Raw genomic sequence first — 18,451 nt, forward strand, 5'->3', positions numbered from 1 at the left:
CTATGCTGCGAAGTATTTGTTCTCTAGTTTTTTTATAAACTTTAAGCCCACAAGCCAGTTAAGTGTATCTAAGCTTATAAATAATGAGACACAGTAAAAGCATAGCGCCCAGTTTCTTCTGGTATCTGGATAATTCCAGGATTGTGATTCTTGATCACCTGAATTATTGATTCAAATGCCAGACTTGGATATCTAACTTTTATAGTGCATTCTCTGGAAGTAAATAATTTAATTTCCCTATTCTGTGCTATGTCATTATTCCAAACTGTGAATGGCATGAACTTAGCCATTCTTATAAATTCAACATTTTTCTTCAGATAATTTTGATTTCTTCTGTTGTTTGAAATTTTGGATGTCTATATATAAATTAGACACAAGCGCATGTCTCTTACGATTGCTCTTTGCATTGTCTCCTTTGTCAGCATTGGAAGTTGAGAAGCAGAGGTGAAATTCTCATTGGGCCCCAAGAGGAAGATTCAGATTACTGAAACTACTTTGTGCACTTTAGTTGCTAGACTCCATCAGATCCAAGGTTCATTTGGAGCTGCTCACTGCAATTCAACCCCTGCCCCCCACCCCCAGCATGTAGGTTTTAAACTGGGGACATTTCTTTAGGATTCTATGATTACTGAAAGCTCTTTTCTGTACAATATGCTCTCTTAATTAGCACAAGCCAAACCACTGGATGATGTTTCAGCATGCAAGGAATGTGATAAGAAAACAGTTTGTTCTTTTGGTAGTCTCTTGCTTTCACAGTACTTGGTCATTTTGATGGGCTTTCTCTTGGTCTTGAAAGAATTACAAGTTTGAGCTGCAGTGCTCAAACTGAAAGACTAGCTTAAGGGAAATTGGACTTCACTTTTCATATGGTTAAACTACATCGAAATGTATGTGGCCTATTTTAATCTTTACTGTTTTCTTTGCAGCTAATGTGTAGGTTTTATAAATCCAGTCAATAAATAATAGTTCTAGCCTCTTAGAATTGTTGAATACTTGCATCTTGTAGCTTCTAAAAATTAAGTTCTGTCTTTACTTATTTTAATAGATTTTTTTTTTTCTCTTAATTCTTGTTCTCCAGCAGTTAGCAATTCATTTGGGGAACTGAAGTCTGTTCCTTTTTAGGGTTGACCATTGGATTTTAAAACATTTTATGGGATTTGTCAAGAAGAATATAGAACAGTGTTAATCTTGGTTTTAGGAATAGCTTAATTTCTGCTTTGCTTTTTGAAAGAAAAGATGCAAACAAATCTTTCTGTCTCTTTATTGTGGGAAACAACCTTTCAGGGTTTTTTTTATTACCTGCTCATTTGATGTGGTGTAATTGTTTTTGAGCACTGCATCTTGCAGAACTTGAAACCAGATGATGGTGAGCATTTTACTCAGGCGTTGTTTAATTGACAGCTGAGTAAAAGCAGCCACTTTTAGCTAGACAGTCCCTCATCCATACTGTATTCTGTTGTTACAGTTTTATAGCTCTGAAATTGCACACCAACAATACTATAATGTGCAGGTTATAATATTATTTAGAATGAATGAAGACAAACTTGAGTTATGTTCCTATTCTGTCTGATGAAATGGCACTGTAGTCTCATTAATAGATCAGAAACCCATGTATTCAGCTATCAGTCTATTATTAACATGGGTTTATATTACCAATGGAGCTTGCATTTTCCCTTAGTAGGGATGTATTACTAACTGTGTGTACATTTCATATCTGGTAGGATCCTTGTATTTGGACACTAAGCACTAAATGGTTTCTTCAGAACCATTTCACTGCATTTAAAATACTTAGCGCAAACTGGAAAATAACTTTATAAGGGCCCTGTAAGTGTATCTGACTCAGGTATGGGAACATCCTATAAAGACAGAAGTATACTCTCTCATGTCATGTTTTGATTTTATAATCAGCTTTAGTGTATAGTATTGGTTTCTAACTTGCCACTTTTTGTTTTAAGTGATGCATTTGTTTTAATATATGTTCTTGTTTTAGCAGGTAAAGAGACATAATTTAATATTTTAAAACATGCATTAGTTACCTCTAAACTGCATTAACTTAGTGTTGTTTAAAACCCATTTTGCATGATGCCTTTTCCATTAACCTTTTCTAGTTTATTAAAAAAAATAATCTCGTTTAACAAGCATTTTGCTGAGAGCAAAATTAACCATCACCTAAAAACGAGGTAGCTTCTGGTGAATTTCTTTAGCTTTTGCTATCTTTAAAAAGCTGTTATTTAGTGTAATGCAATAGTCATTGCTCAACTTGGCAGCAGCATCCAACCCCTTCTCATTATGTACACAACACTGTGATTAATCCATTAGTTCCCCTCCTAGTGTTCAGCATATCCTGTCCAAATACATAACCGTTCCTGCCTCTAAAAATTGTTAAGCTTTTCAGCTGGCTGAACTTAGAGATGTTCTTTATACAGTGTCTGAGTTGACATAAATATGTTACGGATACTCGGTAAAAAGCTCTGTGGAAGGACGTCGGGCAGAGGGGCACACAACAACATAAGTCAGGAAATGCAAAGTCGAGATTGACACTCCCTTCTTAACTTTGTGTTTCCTGGCTTTTGTTGGCTTGCGTCAGAACCATAGCTTTGTTTTAAATATAGCCTTGTTTATCAATCAATTCTCAAGACGCTGTCTCAGGATATCGGTAATATTTTTAATATAGTATTGTTATCAGTGATCAATGTATTGGAATTGCATGGTGTTAATTTGGGGTCAGGGGCTGTCACAAAGACGTTCTCCATCTCTTCTGCAATTCTCCACCTCCTCCCTGTTACTGCTATACCACAGTTTTCTTACAAGTGAAACAATTTGGAAAGATAGCAGGAACAGTGGTACGCTTCATGCCAGCTTCCCTCAAATGTGGAGCAGTGTGTGGCTGTGCTTGCAGAGCACCAGGCCTGGTGAAGTGTTCTCTCAGGAGATCGGTTCAGATCTTGTAGTTTTCCTTTCATAGTCTGGTAACAAAATAAAGCCAGTAAACTATACTGCATGCAAATATGCTTAAAATCATGTGCTGCCTTTTTCTTAATGTGAATTGGGCAATCGGTATAATCGCTTCCAGGCTGAAGAAATTTAGGAAGTTGTAGTTCAGCTCTTGGTGTCTTTGCACTTGCCTAGCTGTCTGTCCCTGTCTGAGAGGGGTCTTGTTCAGCCTATCAATTCAGAGTTGTAGAATGAATATCTAGTATTTGTATAAATATTGTATAAAGCCTTGGAAGGCTTTAGAGAGAGTGAAAGAGGAAGGGATCTCACTTGTGTTTTAGTGGTACCACAAGGTAAGATGAAATTCCTCACTGTTCAGAGAAGACTGCATAAGATGTGAAGTATAAGAGTAGCATGTAAACCAAAGCAACCAATAAACAGAATAAAATGAAGCAGTGTTTAACCCTGCTTTATACCAGCCATACATGCCAGCTTACATAGCATTCGCTTTGGGAAAGAGTGATCAATACAGAGCAAACTTGACTGTAATTCTGGAGTTAGAACTCTGCATTTCACAAGAGCCCGTACAGTATTTTAATTGTTTAACCACCATGTCTGCTGCCAAGTTTGGTTTATAACCTAACTAAAAGGGACTAAACAAGGGAGAGTGAAAATAAAGTAACCCCTTTGCATGAAACTGGGGCTGAGGTTCTCTTCTTTCCACCAACTTCAGGGCAGTAGCTTGTTAGAATTGTGTGCGTGCCCTTTGATCTGCATTTTCATGGGATTATTTTCACATTTGCCTGTCGCACCTTCTCATGGATAACTCTAAAAACCCCTTCCTTTCCCTCCAAACCCTATTCTTGTGTGTGCTTGTTGGTTTGAAACCCTGGGACATTTTAGCTACCTACAGTAATAGCGCTCGACTTGTCCCCCCTGTTCCTCCAGGAAAGGAAGTTCTTCAAAGGCTTCTTTGGAAAAGTAAGTTTAATGCCTCATTTGTGCTTGCACTATAAGGAGTTACATCCCTGGTATAGCACTGCCATAAAATCAGGGTGTTGAGAGTCCCCTAATCCGTTTCAGAATATTTGCTTCTAAAACAGACTTGGAAATATGTTGGTCAAACAAAGAACATGGTTAAAAAAGCAATCTGAAACAGAAACTTAAATCCGTATGGACTGTATTGGAAAGCCAGTGTTCTGAAGTGATTTGGTCTTCCTGAAAAAAAAAAAAAGTGAATTGTCCTTTTAAACCCTTAAACTTGTGCCGGCCTACATCACCTGGGCAAATATCTACAGAGCCGTTGGGGTCTGTGCCTTGTAAGGGCTTCATGATCGGCTGCCTGGCACCATGAGTTGACCCAGATGTTAGTGTTGGGAGAAAGCAGTGTGTCTACGCATACTATCTCTTAAACCTTTCCTTTTTGAGTGCAGTCCTAATTCAAAAGTATATGAAGATGAGACCAGGCATTTACCTACTATGTTTTTCTACTTGCAACTCAGCTGTATAACTGAAAAATTTACTGTTTCTATCATTGCTCTTGTTTTCATGAGGACAGTGTCTTAGATGCAAAGGGAAGCAACTCTTTGTCCTTATTAAGAAAGTGCTGTACTGGTGGCTAGGTGGTTTTATTCCTGCTGTCTACATCTCTGCAAGGCAGTGCCTGTAGACCTCTGAAAGAGCTCTCTCTCTCTTACCTCTCATCTCTTCCCTACCTCTGCATTCAAAATTCCTGTAAAACATTTTAATTTAGTTTTCATACGGAGTTAATCTAAGATATGGCTTCTGAAGTATATTGTTATAAAATGAATGTTGGCTCAAATAGAAAGTAACAGGTTTGTAACTTCCCTACATACAAAAGTCTTTTGGAGCAGATTATTCTCTGGTCACAAATTGTTTTGGCTTTGCTTGGGGAGTAAATAAAATTTTGGGTGTTTTTTTTTTCAGCTGCTCCTTTTTCACCTTTCACTCCAATAGTGATGCATGTCACAGAGGGGCAGCTGTTTCCCCAATTCAGGTTTCTTCCTATGATCTGGGAAAGCACACATCTAAAGTGTAGTGATAGTGAAGGGCTAAAATACCGTAGGTGGGAGATCTGTCAGATTAATCAGATTAAAAACAAAATTTAAAAGCTGGAATCTACAAAGACTGGAGTGAAAACACGCTCTTTGCTTTATGCTCTGTGGTGGGTTGACCCTGGCTGGATGCCAGGTGCCCACCCCAGAGCTGTTCTGTCACTCCCCCTCCTCAGCTGGACAGGGGAGAGAAAAATATAACAAAAACCTTGTGGGTTGAGATAAGGGCAGGGAGAGATCACTCACCAATTACTGTCACAAGCAAAACAGACTCGACTTGGGGAAGTTAGTTTAATTTATTACCAATCAAATCAGAATAAGGTAAGGAACAAGTAAAAACTAAATCTTAAAACACCTTCCCCCACCCCTCCCTTCTTCCCCGGCTCAACTTCACTCCCCATTTCTCTCCCTCCTCCCCCCAGCAGCGCAGGGGGACGGGGAATGGGGGTTGCGGTCAGTTCATCACACCTTGTCTCTGCCGCTCCTTCCTCCCCAGGGGGAGGACTCCTCACACTCTTCCCCTGCTCCAGCGTGGGGTCCCTCCCACGGGAGACAAAACTTCTCCAAAGTGAGTCCTTCCCACAGATGCAGTTCTTCACGATCTGCTCCAGCGTGGGTCCCTTCCATGGGGTGCAGTCCTTCGGGAACAGGCTGCTCCAGTGTGGGTCCCCCACGGGGTCACAAGTCCTGCCAGCAAACCTGCTCCAGCGTGGGCTCCTCTCTCCACGGGTCCACAGGTCCTGCCAGGAGCCTGCTCCAGCGTGGGCTTCCCACGGGGTCACAGCCTCCTTTGGGCATCCACCTGCTCCAGCGTGGGGTCCTCCACGAGCTGCAGGTGGATATCTGCTCCACCATGAACCTCCATGGGCTGCAGGGGGACAGCCTGCCTCGCCATGGCCTTCACCACGGGCTGCAGGGGAATCTCTCCGGCGCCTGGAGCACCTCCTCCCCTCCTTCACTGACCTTGGTGTCTGCAGGGTTGTTTCTCTCGCATATTCTCACTCCTCTCTCTGGCTGCAGTTGCTCAGTTTTCTTTCCCCCTTCTTAAATATGTTATCACAGGCGCTACCCGTGTCGCTGATGGGCTCGGCCTTGGCCAGCGGCGGGTCCGTCTGGGAGCCGGCTGGCGTTGGCTCTATCAGACATAGGGGAAGCTTCTGGCACCTTCTCACAGAAGCCACCCCTGTAGCCCCCCCGCTACCAAAACCTTGCCAATACACAATCGAAAATGCTAGCTACTACTTACAATTTGTTTAAAACAAACAGAAAAACCCCCACCTCAACCTGATCAGATAGATTTCTTTCTGCTTGTTGGTATTAACTTATGTTAGGCTACATAAGGAAGTAAAGGTGTAAAAGGACAGAGCTTTGCATAGCACTTAAAAATCTTTGACTTTTTTAGTTCTCTATTAAATATGCCAGCTTCCCTATTACATCTTAGTAGCTTTTTTTATGAAGTCCAGTACTTTGCTACAGCCTTGTAGATTTGCTTTGCGTTTTATTCTAATATTTTGCCAAAGAGGGACCTACTGCTACTTCAGCCTGTGAAGCTTCATTAGTTAGCACTGAAAACACCTAAATCCATAGTGTTTAGATATCCCCACAGCATCAGTATGGCAGTGCCTTTATTACAGCTTTGGCCTGCAACCATAGGCCAAATCTAGGGGAAAAATTGCAAAAAAAAGGGACAGCTATTCTCTTATTAATATTTGAGAAATACTAATAACTCTAATATCTTTTGGCTGTCTCATCTATAATTTCTCCACAGATGCCTTGCATTGGGATTAATATAACATTCCAAACTCCAGAGCTGCTTAAAATGCCCTACCAGCTTTCAGAAAGTCAGTCTGGACAGGTTTGCTTCTTTCCCTGTGTCGTGGTTTAACCCCAGCCAGCAACTGAGCCCCACACAGCTGCTCGCTCATTCCTCCCCGGTGGGATGGGGGAGAGAATCGGAAGAGTAAAAATGAGAAAACTGGTGGGTTGAGATAAAGACAGTTTAATAGGGAAAGCAAAAGCCGCACACGCAAGCAAAGCAAACCAAGGAATTCATTCGCTACTTCCCATGGGCAGGCAGGTGCTCAGCCATCTCCAGGAAAGCAGGGCTCCACCATGTATAACGGTTACTTGGGAAGACAAACGCCATCACTCCAAATGTTCCCCCCTTCCTTCTTCTTCCCCAGCTTTATATGCTGAGCATAGCGTCATATGGTATGGGATATCCCTTTGGTCAGCTGGGGCCAGCTGTCCCGGCTGTGTCCCCTCCCAGCTTCTTGTGCCCCCCCAGCCTACTCGCTGGTGGGGTGGGGTGAGAGGCAGAAGAGGCCTTGGCTCTGTAAGCACTGCTCAGCAGTAACGAAAACATCCCAGTGTTATCACCACTGTTTCCAGCACAAATCCAAAACATAGCCCCATACTAGCTACTGTGAAGAAAATTAACTCTACCCCAGCCAAAACCAGCACACCTGGTCCATATTTTCTCCCCCTTAAAGGTTAATCTGACAGATTTGCATCCAGAAATGTTCAAGTGTTTAGGATTGAAAATACTCTCTTTTCAGCTTTAAATAAAAATGAGTGTCTGTTGATAGCTCCAGCTTAGGCTTCTGCTTCTGCTGTTTAATTTTGTGTAGCATACGCAACGTAACCAAACAACTGCCTTTTTAGGCAGCTCTTCATGTTTTAAAACTAAAGCTTTTATGTTGTAACGAATAGTAGTACAGATTCGGTGATCTTTCTCATGTTTTGCTTCCACCGAGTGTGTGTATTTCTCATCATGCAATGTTTTATACAGAGTCTGAAATGTAAAATTTTCTTTTTATATACCTCAGGCTCCAGATATATCTCACAGCTGTTTGTAAGTCCCAGGACAGAATAAAATAGGCAGAAAGAGTAGAAACAATTTAGAAGTATTTAAAAAATGCATTATTGAGCAACTTTAATTTTGCTCTGGTATCCTTAAAACTTTATTTTCCAGCTTACAATATAGCTGCTACTTATCTCCACATTCCTATCACTTCTAACAGTTAAATTGTCATCACCTGCATTGCTGGTTAGGAAATGTGGATTTCGGATTTAGTCCACTTCATTTTCTTCCCTTTTTTTTTTTCTTTTTTTTTCATGGATGCCCATAGCTGTTGGGGAGGTTTCCCTTGTGCCCAACCCACGGTGGTCCTGCTTTGTCTTCAGGCCTCGTTGTCTGCTAGGACGAATGCCTCACCCTCCCTCCTGGAGACCTCTGAGGACTCTGAAATTAGTCCAGATAATGAATCTCATATTGGGGCAGATTACTGACCTCCGAAGAAGTGCTGAGCAGCGAGGTTTCTATCAGGGCTGACTCAGCACTGCCAAATCAGGCTCCCGGGAGTCAGTGCCACGCATGGCTCTCCTCCAGCAGTGCTGTCATCCAGAAGCTCTTGAATATGAAGACAAACTACTGATATGGATATCTAGATGAGTCCCTTGCTAGCAACGTTTAAGACCAACGTTTAAGACCAGTGGATATTGGCCATTTGCTTTAAATACTTTTGTTTGGAGTCACCTATACCTTTCAGTGTTTATTACATAAGCTGCGATTCTGCGTTGGAGTTCGCTTCCCATGCAGTATCTTGCGTCTGGTCTGGTCTTTGTCCAGTGTGTGCTAGGAGTGCAAATGTTCATATCTACTTTCTAATCACCATATACTTGGTAATATCCCACCCATGATAGAGTAGTACTTTGATTTGTATAGCCAGTATAAACTGATTTGGAGAAGTACGTTCCTTTATACATCACTTGTAGGCAGAGATAAGCTGAGGATTCAGTAGATGGGAAAGTCATATGTTGCCCAACAGTAATAGCTGTGGGTTTGGGATATAGACTGTAAGGACTCACCCTTCTAAGCACTGCATCCACCATAAATCTAGAAGAAGGAATCAGGAGAGAAAAGTGTGCTTTCTTTTTCTCTTAGTGTAGCAAACCCATGTTTGGTTATCTTGCATGAGGAACCTTATATTTCCAGTGGGAGAGGAGGACTTAGTCCTTTAGCCTTTTCATTTTATTCTGAGAAGCATGAAGTTCCATGTCTTAGCTATTTCTAAATCCTCATTTGGTAAATAGCAGGTGAGGAGTAGCTCTGCTGAGATCAGTACTGCTTTATGAAGTACCCAGCTCACTTAAACTTGACATGTTTAATACAAACTTCAGGAACTGTTCACTGTTTCTGCAGAAAAAAGGTTTTTATTGTTTACTGGGGAAAGACATGTATCTCAGCTTCTAATGATGGTAATCTAAACCAAACAGTTACCTGCAGGCATTGTCTTCTCTTGATTGTTTGTATTTGCTTGAAATAAAGATTTTAAGACTATTAATGGCTTGTAAGAAACTTGTAGTCCTTTTTAAAACAGTTCAAGGAGACAGACCTCTACAAACAATTTGGTTTTGGGATTAATAGGGACTTTTAGGCTATGGAAGCTAGCTGAGCATTGAGAAAATAGACTATATTTTGTGGGTATCAATATTTACTGCCTTTTAAGACCAAAAATTAGAATTGACTTCTAAATGCTGCAATATTTTTTAACACATGATGGTAAACTTAATTACATTTTCCTTTGTGAATTATACTTTTTCCATTAGGCATTCCAGAATCTGACAGTTTTACTTTGAGCCTTCTCTGGGGTATCCAGCAGGCTGGATGGACATTTAGAAACTTGCTTCTGCAAGCGCTTCTCCGTAGCTTGCTTTCATGCTGTGCTTATTTTCTCTTTTCTCTTTTAATCACTCTTCTGTACAAGTCAGTGCCGTTCTCTATTCTCAGGAAGCTTTTTGAAAATGCTTGGGTTGTCATTGCTGCTTCTGAAATTGGGACAGATAGTTCCTCCCCAAAACCCAACAGAAGTCCTGCCAGACCTGTTTTCTTCACACTTGCTGCTTTCTCTGAGAATGAAACCAATGTGATATAACAGGAGACTTTTCACTCCAAGATATTTCATCCTTATAGTGTTAAAATTGGTGTTGCAGACTTGGAACATGTGGTAGCTTATGCCAGAATGTGTCCTTGCTCCATTACTTGCTGTATAAATATAAATTATATACATCTGCAATGAACTATAAAAAAAAAAAAGCAATTCTTGCATGAAGCCACTAGCTGATACCCCCTCATCTTGTTGTTGTTGCTCTCTTCACTCCCTGCAGTGGTCTGTGGTGGGTGCCATTAGTAGCCACAAACTATGTAAACCCAGTGCTTCAAAAAAAAGTTATAGGGAGAATAGTTTATTAGCTGGCTTAAAGTATGGGGCTTGTGAATTAAAGTAACACATTAAAAAAAAAAAAAATTATTTTTCTAGTAGTAGTTCTCTGTAACAACCAGTAAAATGATGTTGACATCTTGTACCTATTTTCTGTTCAATGAATTAGTTTCAGAAGAATATTGTGTCAAATGTTTATACTCTTTTCTGTAACTTTCCCTTAAAAAGTAAACAGTCTAGAAGGAATCCGTAGTTTAAATGGCTCCTGAAGCCTTCCTGTGTTTCCCACTTTTACTTACCCTCAGCTTGCGGCAGCTGAAAGTTCCCACAGTCAGATCTTGGATAAAAGCCAGACCGCTCCTCCACTGCGTCAGCCTGCCACACACCATTGCTTTTTCAAGATACACACCAAATGGTTAAGAAATCATATTTTTCTACCTCTCTTCCAAGATGTGACATTTAGCTCTTAATAAATTAGTGAAAGATGTTTGGATGATTGATCTTAGCATTAAGCTCATAACACAGTAACTGATGATTTTTGGGTGCTTTTAACACTGGTTTAAGGTGATGCCATGATTCTGCCATGCGACTATTGGGGCAGAGGGTAGGGCTGGTGGAACATCAGGTAAGAATTTTCCTATGTTTAAACTTGTGCTGAAGAAGCTACCTGTGGTGTAACTCCTTATGAATTAATGTTTTCTGACTCTTTAGTGGAATTCTTCACCCACTTAGTCAGTCTTGAATTCTTTACTGTCAGTGGACATACACCCTATTTTTGCTTCCACCTGTGCTGTGCCCTTTCCCCATCCCCACGATGTGCTGTTTCCGAAATACTGGCTTTGGCATGGTTCTCTGAATGTTTTGCAACTTGGATTGAGTATCTGGCTTTGGGCACCCTACTGACCGTGGACTTCATCTACACTTAATGTTACGGTTCTTGGAAAGGGGAAGCGGGTGGCAGTCTGATGCTGTTGGCATAAAACTGTTTTTTTTCTTTCCTTTTTTTTTTTCTTTTTTTGAAAGTCTGGGAAGAAAGCCGTTAAAGCAGTCCTGTGGGTTTCGGCGGATGGACTCAGAGTTGTAGATGAGAAAACAAAGGTTAGATTTCCGTGGACAAAAGTTTTAAATCTCTCTATAATAATGTATGTGCTATAACTTTAAGTGGATACCAATCTTAATGCAAATGTTGGTATTTGAAAGGAAGACTGAAGTGTATATTTAGTTTAATCATTTCTTGCTTTGTACACATATGTATGCCTGCTCATTTTTTTTTTCCCAGTTAATTCCACACTACTCTCAAGACCCATTTCATGAAGTGTGGCAGGCAGCACAAGCTTGGAATATTTTTTTGTTGCATTTACTGGAAGAACCATTTTTTTCCTGATAAGTTCTATTGGGAATGAACGTGGAGAGTCCCTTGACTTCGCTCTGCACCACTGCAGAAGGCTGCCATAGTAATACATGAGCGAACTCATGTTAATCAATGTAATTTTCAGTGCATCCAAATCCTAGAATGGGTCTGAATGAACAAGAGCTAGGTTCTAAAAATGCAATGAAGAGTAAATGAAATAGGGGGGTTGTGCCTTCAGACTCAACCTAAATAGTAACTGAGTATTGAATTCGATAATGTTTAATTCTAAGCTGTTGGTCTGAAGTGGAAGACTAACGTATTCGTGGCATCCTTCTAGATTGTTTTACAATTTTTAAATTGTGAAATAGCACAGTATGTACCACAAAGGCACCTGTGTGCAAGTAATAGCAAACAATTCTTGGTTTTATTTAGATGTAGGCATTTAGAAATAAGAGCTTTAGGCTTGCCTCTGTAAGCGTACTAGTATTTTAAAAGGTGGCATGGCTATCGGAACAATTTTTACTCTCATTAGTCTGAAATTAATTCATTTTATATTCATGTCATTTAATCCTTACTTTGTCAACCTAAAAGATGATTTCTGCAAGCCAACACTGAGAAGCAGGTAGAGATAATTCATATCCCTCTGCAGTACGACTGCCTGTCAAATACCTGCTCTGTGGCTAGACTTCTCCAGGGCTGCTGTTACGGTATGGTTCATCAGCACTGAAGTTACTGTCTCTTAAGAATTCAGTTTCTCATACAAACATACTGATGTGGGTGAATTCAGTCTACAGATTGCCTCATTTAAAAATAATAATACATGTATTATTTTTAGAAATATTACTGCCTATATCTAATATTTTAAAATTAAATTTTAATAAGTTGTGCAGACCCTGGGGGTAATTAAAAGTATAGGACTTAAAAAGAGAATATACTATTGCCTCCTGGTGGTTGAATGCATTAGCACAGGTGCCAAGTACTAACCACCAACCAAAAGAAACAATTTAAAAAAAAATATTGAAAAAATAGTTTTTAATGAAGATGGCATAGTTCTTAAACTATACTGTCTCCTTTGTAGAAACACTTGTCCCATCAACCTATGGGAAGAAATCAGGGGTGTTTGATACTACCAGTGCTGCTGGTGCTCTTCCATTGCATCCCTGCTTAGCTAATTGGCAGATCAGCATTTGGTTTTTGTGTAGCGGCTGCTAGACCTTTTCACACTTGCAGACCTCTCCCATACGTTTCAGCATTGTGTTTTAACCACAGTAGAGATTTTTTTATTTCAAGACTACCGGAGCTGCTGTAAAAATAAAATAAAACAAAAATGTGAGCTCCATAGTCTCGAGGAGATATCTTAGGAATTGATTGAGTCCCTAAATTCTTAAGTGGTGCCTTGGCACACTTCTACCAAAGGTGGTTGGTGGAAAATGTCATCTGTCCTTTTTGTTTCATACTGGGAATAGATTCTGAATGGTGATTTCATTGACAGATAAGTATAGCCACATCAGGTTATCCTCTTTTTAGTGTAACTCATCTTCTTGCAGTTAAGATTGAAAATTACTTGTTCAAGTGCTTCTCCATATTTCCTCACATTTCTTTTATTGTGGGGGGGATTTTTTCCCGCTAGGATCTTATAGTTGATCAGACAATAGAGAAGGTTTCTTTCTGCGCACCAGACAGGAACTTTGACCGGGCATTCTCATATATCTGTCGAGATGGCACGACGAGACGCTGGATATGCCACTGCTTTATGGCTGTAAAGGACACGGTAAGTTTAATCTGGTGTGTGTCCAACTATTCCAGCTTCTAGCTGGAAGTTATGCTTGGAAGAATTAACAACCTAGAGTACTGCTATGTGTTTTGACTTCAGCTAATATATTACTTAATCCTTGAAAATTATTTTAGTTCTAATTCTTTATATCTGAATTATTTGTCATCCCTCTGTGGTGGTGTCTTGTGGAGAGAAACGGTGCCCAGTGTGTGTATAAAAGGAATGCAGTCAGCCTCAGATATCTCTAGCAGAAGGGAACTACTCTTCTAAAAATAGGCAGAAGATACTCTCATCTGAAAATGTATACAGCCAAAAACTGAAACAGCAATGACAGTTTTTCCAGGATAAAATCATAGTGAGTAAATACAGACTGGTTATGAATGCAGCCTCTTGTATGCGCATGTTACCTTGAATGGAAAGTCATCTGAATGTTAAGGGATGGAGCTAAACTGAATTAAATTAGCATCCTGTTTGCTTCTAAGTGATAGAGATTTTTCCAGTAGAAGGTTTGAAAGTAAGTTACCTCTACGAGTCTCTTGCTGCATAGACTTAAGTAAGTTATTTAACTCCCTGATCTGGCCTTTTCCTCTTTCTGCTTTTTGTTGAATCCCGCCTATATTATAGAAAGCACTTAAATCCTCATGCAAATTCATTGCGTGAACTCCACATAGCTGCATGTTCAGAGCAATTGTTCTTGACAATTTATCATTTTTCTTTAAAGAGAAACAATGAAGTTAGAAATTCCCAGTTAAACTTATGTAAGAGCTGGAGCATTTCTATTTTCCTCTGTGAATAACAGGCCAATTCAGTTACTGATTATAATAGATCAGTTGAACTACTGCTAGTAATAGCACCTCTGACTCAACTGTAGCCACCGTGTCAGCTGGATTGCTGGACTTCCTCTGACTTGAATTTCCTTTCTTATTGCAGTTACTGGATAGTGGATCTTTTTGACCTTACTGGTTAATAATGGAAGCACCTTTCAGAAGGCACTCTTAATACTAACTTGTGCATTTGGTTAGGGTCATTAAGAGGTGCAAGTAGTCACCATTGTGCTTTTAATTTTCACGCTTGCACGCAATGGTAGTGTCTCCCTGGGCCCTCTGTAAACTTTCTCCATCTGAGAATAGCACTTATCTGGCCTTCAGGACTTACACCTGCTTAAGATGGCTTCACAAGGGTTTCTTTGTGCACAAATGTATCCAGAGGCAAGGGATCAGTGCAGGCACGTTATCGTACCAGCATCTCAGTAGCAGTTGAACTAAACAGATTATCTGACAGTCTCTTTCATTTCTGGGTGGCCTTCTTGAACGCTGCTTGTGCATTGGTAGTTGGGAGTCTTTATATACCAGGTTTAATTTTAGAGCCATACAAAAGGTGGCCAATTACAGTAGTTCTCTGTAATTGATTCCGCCTTAATTAGATTCCTCTTGTAAAGGCAGGTTATCACAATGCTCGAAGTACACGTATGTTTCTGTTCCAGTTACGGTATGATGCAATGTTGTCTTGTACAGGGGGAAAGGTTGAGTCATGCCGTGGGCTGTGCATTTGCAGCGTGCCTGGAGCGAAAGCAGAAGCGAGAGAAGGAGTGTGGAGTGACTGCCACCTTTGATGCCAGCAGAACCACATTCACTAGAGAGGGGTCATTCAGGGTCACTACAGCTACTGAACAAGCAGAGAGAGAGGAAATTATGAGACAGATGCCGGATGCTAAAGGTACGGGATGCAACTTAAACAATCATCCATAGCGAGCAAAAACAGCACTGAGGTGAATTGGAGCACGTGCAAGGAGTGAGGCTTAACATCCTTGCAGCATTCCCTCTCTTGAACCTTATTATGTACAAATCGTATTCCCAGGTACTTGTTACTTCACAAGATGAAAAATGCTCCTAGATTCATTCATAGCGCATTTTCCCACATCTCCTCTAGAAAAAGTACAAGTGGCTTCATAAGTGAAAGCTACTCCTGCTTTGTTTTGTCAGCCTGCTTTATGGCACACTACACTGTAGGTACCATACTAAAAGGCCTTATGAGATAAATGTTGTAAAAATATAACAAGTTTGCCAGACATGAAGTAATCCTTTTTGTAATGTAAAGCTTATAGTAAATGAACAGAAAATTATATGGATTTTTCTTAGAAAATAATGTATTTTTATTTTGATTTTTAAGGCAGGTTACAAAGTGTATGTATAGAGTTATATTGCATGAGGGAAAAACAGATCAATCACAGTGCGCTTTCTAAAACAACCAAAACAACAATCCCCTCCTCATAAAACACATAGCTGTTGCACTGTTAATTACATGCAAAACTGGTAACTAACTGATTTGAGAGGAGTTCATTTTTACTTCTTAGCCATTTAAAACGCCATTTGAAGTGTTCTGAAATTCAAGTGAAAATAGAACTTCTTACTCCAGTTTTATTACAAGTAGTGGAGTTCTACAGCTAACAAAAAATAAGCATTATAAATATTGTTCATAGCCCTCTTTACAGTGGAGTTGAACTTTTGTTTCAGAGGGTTCCGCAGCAAGTTTTATGCTGCCACTCGATTGCAAAACTTTAATCTTCGTTTTCATCATCCATCTGCTTGTTCCCATACGTTAGTTTTAGAATGTGCTAAATGAAGCTTAAACACAAGGCCTTTGTTACTTGAGGGCATGAGTCAAAGTCTTGACTCAATGAAGGTGTGTGAAATCCTTTCCAAGAAAGACTGATTAGAAAAGTTTCACTTGAATGGGCAGCTGCAACTCATGGGTACTGAAGCTTGCAAGACAACATAATTAGTTCCTCCTACCATTCCAGCTCCTCAGAAATCTCTAGTGTGACTCCTCTCTTTACCAGACTTCTAGTTATTCTGTTGATGTGTCAACAAAAGAAGTAATTGTTTTTCCAAAAATGTTTGGAAAGCAATATAGGTAAAATAAGAGTTCACACCAGGATAGTGAGATTTCCCCTTCTCCTACTGTGTTGATGAGATGTGTTTATTGCCCCCAAAGCCAATTCACTTATGACCTGAGTAAGGGAGGGTTTTCCCAGAGATGGAAAAATCCCCATTGCTATTCTGATCGTAAGTGTCATGATTTAAACTAGGCTTAATCCTACATTTCTACCATTAGACCTGGTTGATCGAAGCATTGTGGTGCTATGAAGCAGCTGACTAAGTTGGAGGAGCTTCCACTGCAACTAACTAGTGATTGGGTGGTAACATTACAGCTAAATTCAGTTAAAAAAGTGACACAGGAGCTCACTGTAAATGTGCCTGGTGTTAGCAAGGCCTGTCAGCTCGGAGGCTGGCTCTACCTTGCAGCACGCTTCCATCTATCTGTAATGTATTTCCTGGAGGAGCTGGGGAGCTGCAGCCTGAGCACTGTTGCAGCCTAACCTGTTAAGTGCTGCTGCTACCTTTGGCCTGCTGAAGCTTGTGCAGTGTGTTCGGATTCTGCAGGGCTAGGAGGGTGGCTTTTAAAAGAAGGTGCTAGAGCTGGGTTCTGTTCCCTGCTGCTGCTGACCTATGCCACCCTAAGTCGCTTAATACAGTTTGTAGCGATGTTTTGGCCATAGTTCTGTGTGAGGCAAAGTAAAGGTCTCAAACACGCAATACACTTTTCAGTCTTAATCATAAATGAATTGCAAGTATTTCTAGAGCTGGGGTCTCAGGAATAGCTAGAAAGAATACATATATAAGGCCATCATTTCTGTGAAGTGGCTAGCCTTAGTAAGCTTTGCTTTGGAGACTGGATGTATGTAAAGTGACATGGTGAAGGCGATGAAGGTATACAGAAATGATTTTTCTGCTGTGGTATTAGAAAGTCATTTGGAAGAGTACTAGTTATGCAAATTCCTGCAATTTCTCTTTTCAAACCAAATGGCAGTAGGGGCAGGCAGTTGAACGCTACTTTGCTTTACTGTTCTAACTTCACCCTATTTCCTCCAGCAGTTGAAACAGAAGTGAAAACAGTAGCACCAGGTGCTGCACCAAACAATACTGCCCCTTCTTCTGGCTCACCAACCTCTCCTACTGCTGAAGTTGCTGCCTCTCTGGATAAAGAAATGAGCAATCCCCATGCTATTCCACGGAGGCATGCCCCTATAGAACAGCTTGCCAGGCAAGGGTCTTTCAGGGGCTTCCCTGCCCTTAGCCAAAAGATGTCTCCTTTTAAACGCCAGTTGTCTTTGCGAATAAATGAGCTGCCTTCAACAGTGCAAAGGAAGACCGATTTCCCTATGAAAAACTCAGGTAAAACCAAATGGTTCCAGTGAAACATTACCTTAAATTGTCTCTTCCTCCTTTCCTTCTCTGTGGCTTCAAATAACTCCTTATTTTCTAGTAAATCCTTCTTCCTGCCTCCTGTGGATCATTTCTCATGAACAAACATCACCACATCAGAAAACTTCTGCTTTGGGAATAGGCAAGAATTTCAAATGCAGTATTCACATGCAGAAGGCAAACAGTTCTAATCACTGCCTGAAGTATTGGAGCACAGCTTGAAGCGCTCCAGGAATGGGTGTTGGTGAATTAGTAGGTGCTGGCTCTTCCCTCTCAGTCACTGAACCAGTTCCTCCACTTAATGCCAGGGCATCTTGAGAGACAAATGCCTTCAAGGCCTTAACCACTTGTCATGGGATCATGTGATGCTTTTCTGCAGTCTGTCCTTCTGCCTGTCTGAATTCTTCTTTTTGAGAGCAATGAAATGGCTTTTCACCTTGCATTAAAAGAAACTTTGCTGTTTAGGTGGTACAGCTGGCTGTATCAGTAATGCGTGGTATGGTTTTCACATGATGGTAGTGGGGTTTTCTAGAGTCATCCCAACATAAACACCTGGGGTGCTCAATACCTTGCATAATGTCCTAGAATCCACTTAGCCAGGTTGTCCTGCAGGCCGGCTGTACTCTCACTTGGCAACAGAGCTAGTTTTAGGATTCTAAGCTTTAAAGTAAAAATGACTGTGGCAAAGGCAAAACCAACAAAAATACCTAGTCTGACTTCTCTTATAATCCTTATTTGGTGACCTGTGCTTTTAAGACCAGCACTGAGTGTATCAGTTTTACAGTAATAGTGCTCTGCTCACTAGGCATACTCACTGAGCACACTACAAT

The 18,451-nt window shown here is 40.6% G+C and overlaps 1 protein-coding gene across 7 annotated transcripts in view; it reads left to right on the forward strand.

Annotated features, from left to right (window-relative positions):
• Nucleotides 1-18,451, forward strand: part of NUMB (NUMB endocytic adaptor protein) — a 98,454-nt gene that overhangs the window by 74,205 nt on the left and 5,798 nt on the right. For 2 of the 7 annotated variants that reach the window (XM_075502847.1, XM_075502848.1), the window contains 5 exons: nucleotides 3,838-3,915; nucleotides 11,255-11,329; nucleotides 13,213-13,353; nucleotides 14,871-15,072; nucleotides 17,289-17,591. In XM_075502847.1, coding sequence (XP_075358962.1) covers nucleotides 3,838-3,915; nucleotides 11,255-11,329; nucleotides 13,213-13,353; nucleotides 14,871-15,072; nucleotides 17,289-17,591 — 799 coding nt within the window. The remainder of the gene's footprint in view (nucleotides 1-3,837; nucleotides 3,916-11,254; nucleotides 11,330-13,212; nucleotides 13,354-14,870; nucleotides 15,073-17,288; nucleotides 17,592-18,451) is intronic. The other 5 variants (XM_075502854.1, XM_075502851.1, XM_075502850.1 and 2 more) reach the window with 4 other exon arrangements.

Source organism: Mycteria americana, chromosome 5, assembly GCF_035582795.1.
Source record: "Mycteria americana isolate JAX WOST 10 ecotype Jacksonville Zoo and Gardens chromosome 5, USCA_MyAme_1.0, whole genome shotgun sequence".
Lineage (NCBI taxonomy): Eukaryota > Metazoa > Chordata > Aves > Ciconiiformes > Ciconiidae > Mycteria > Mycteria americana.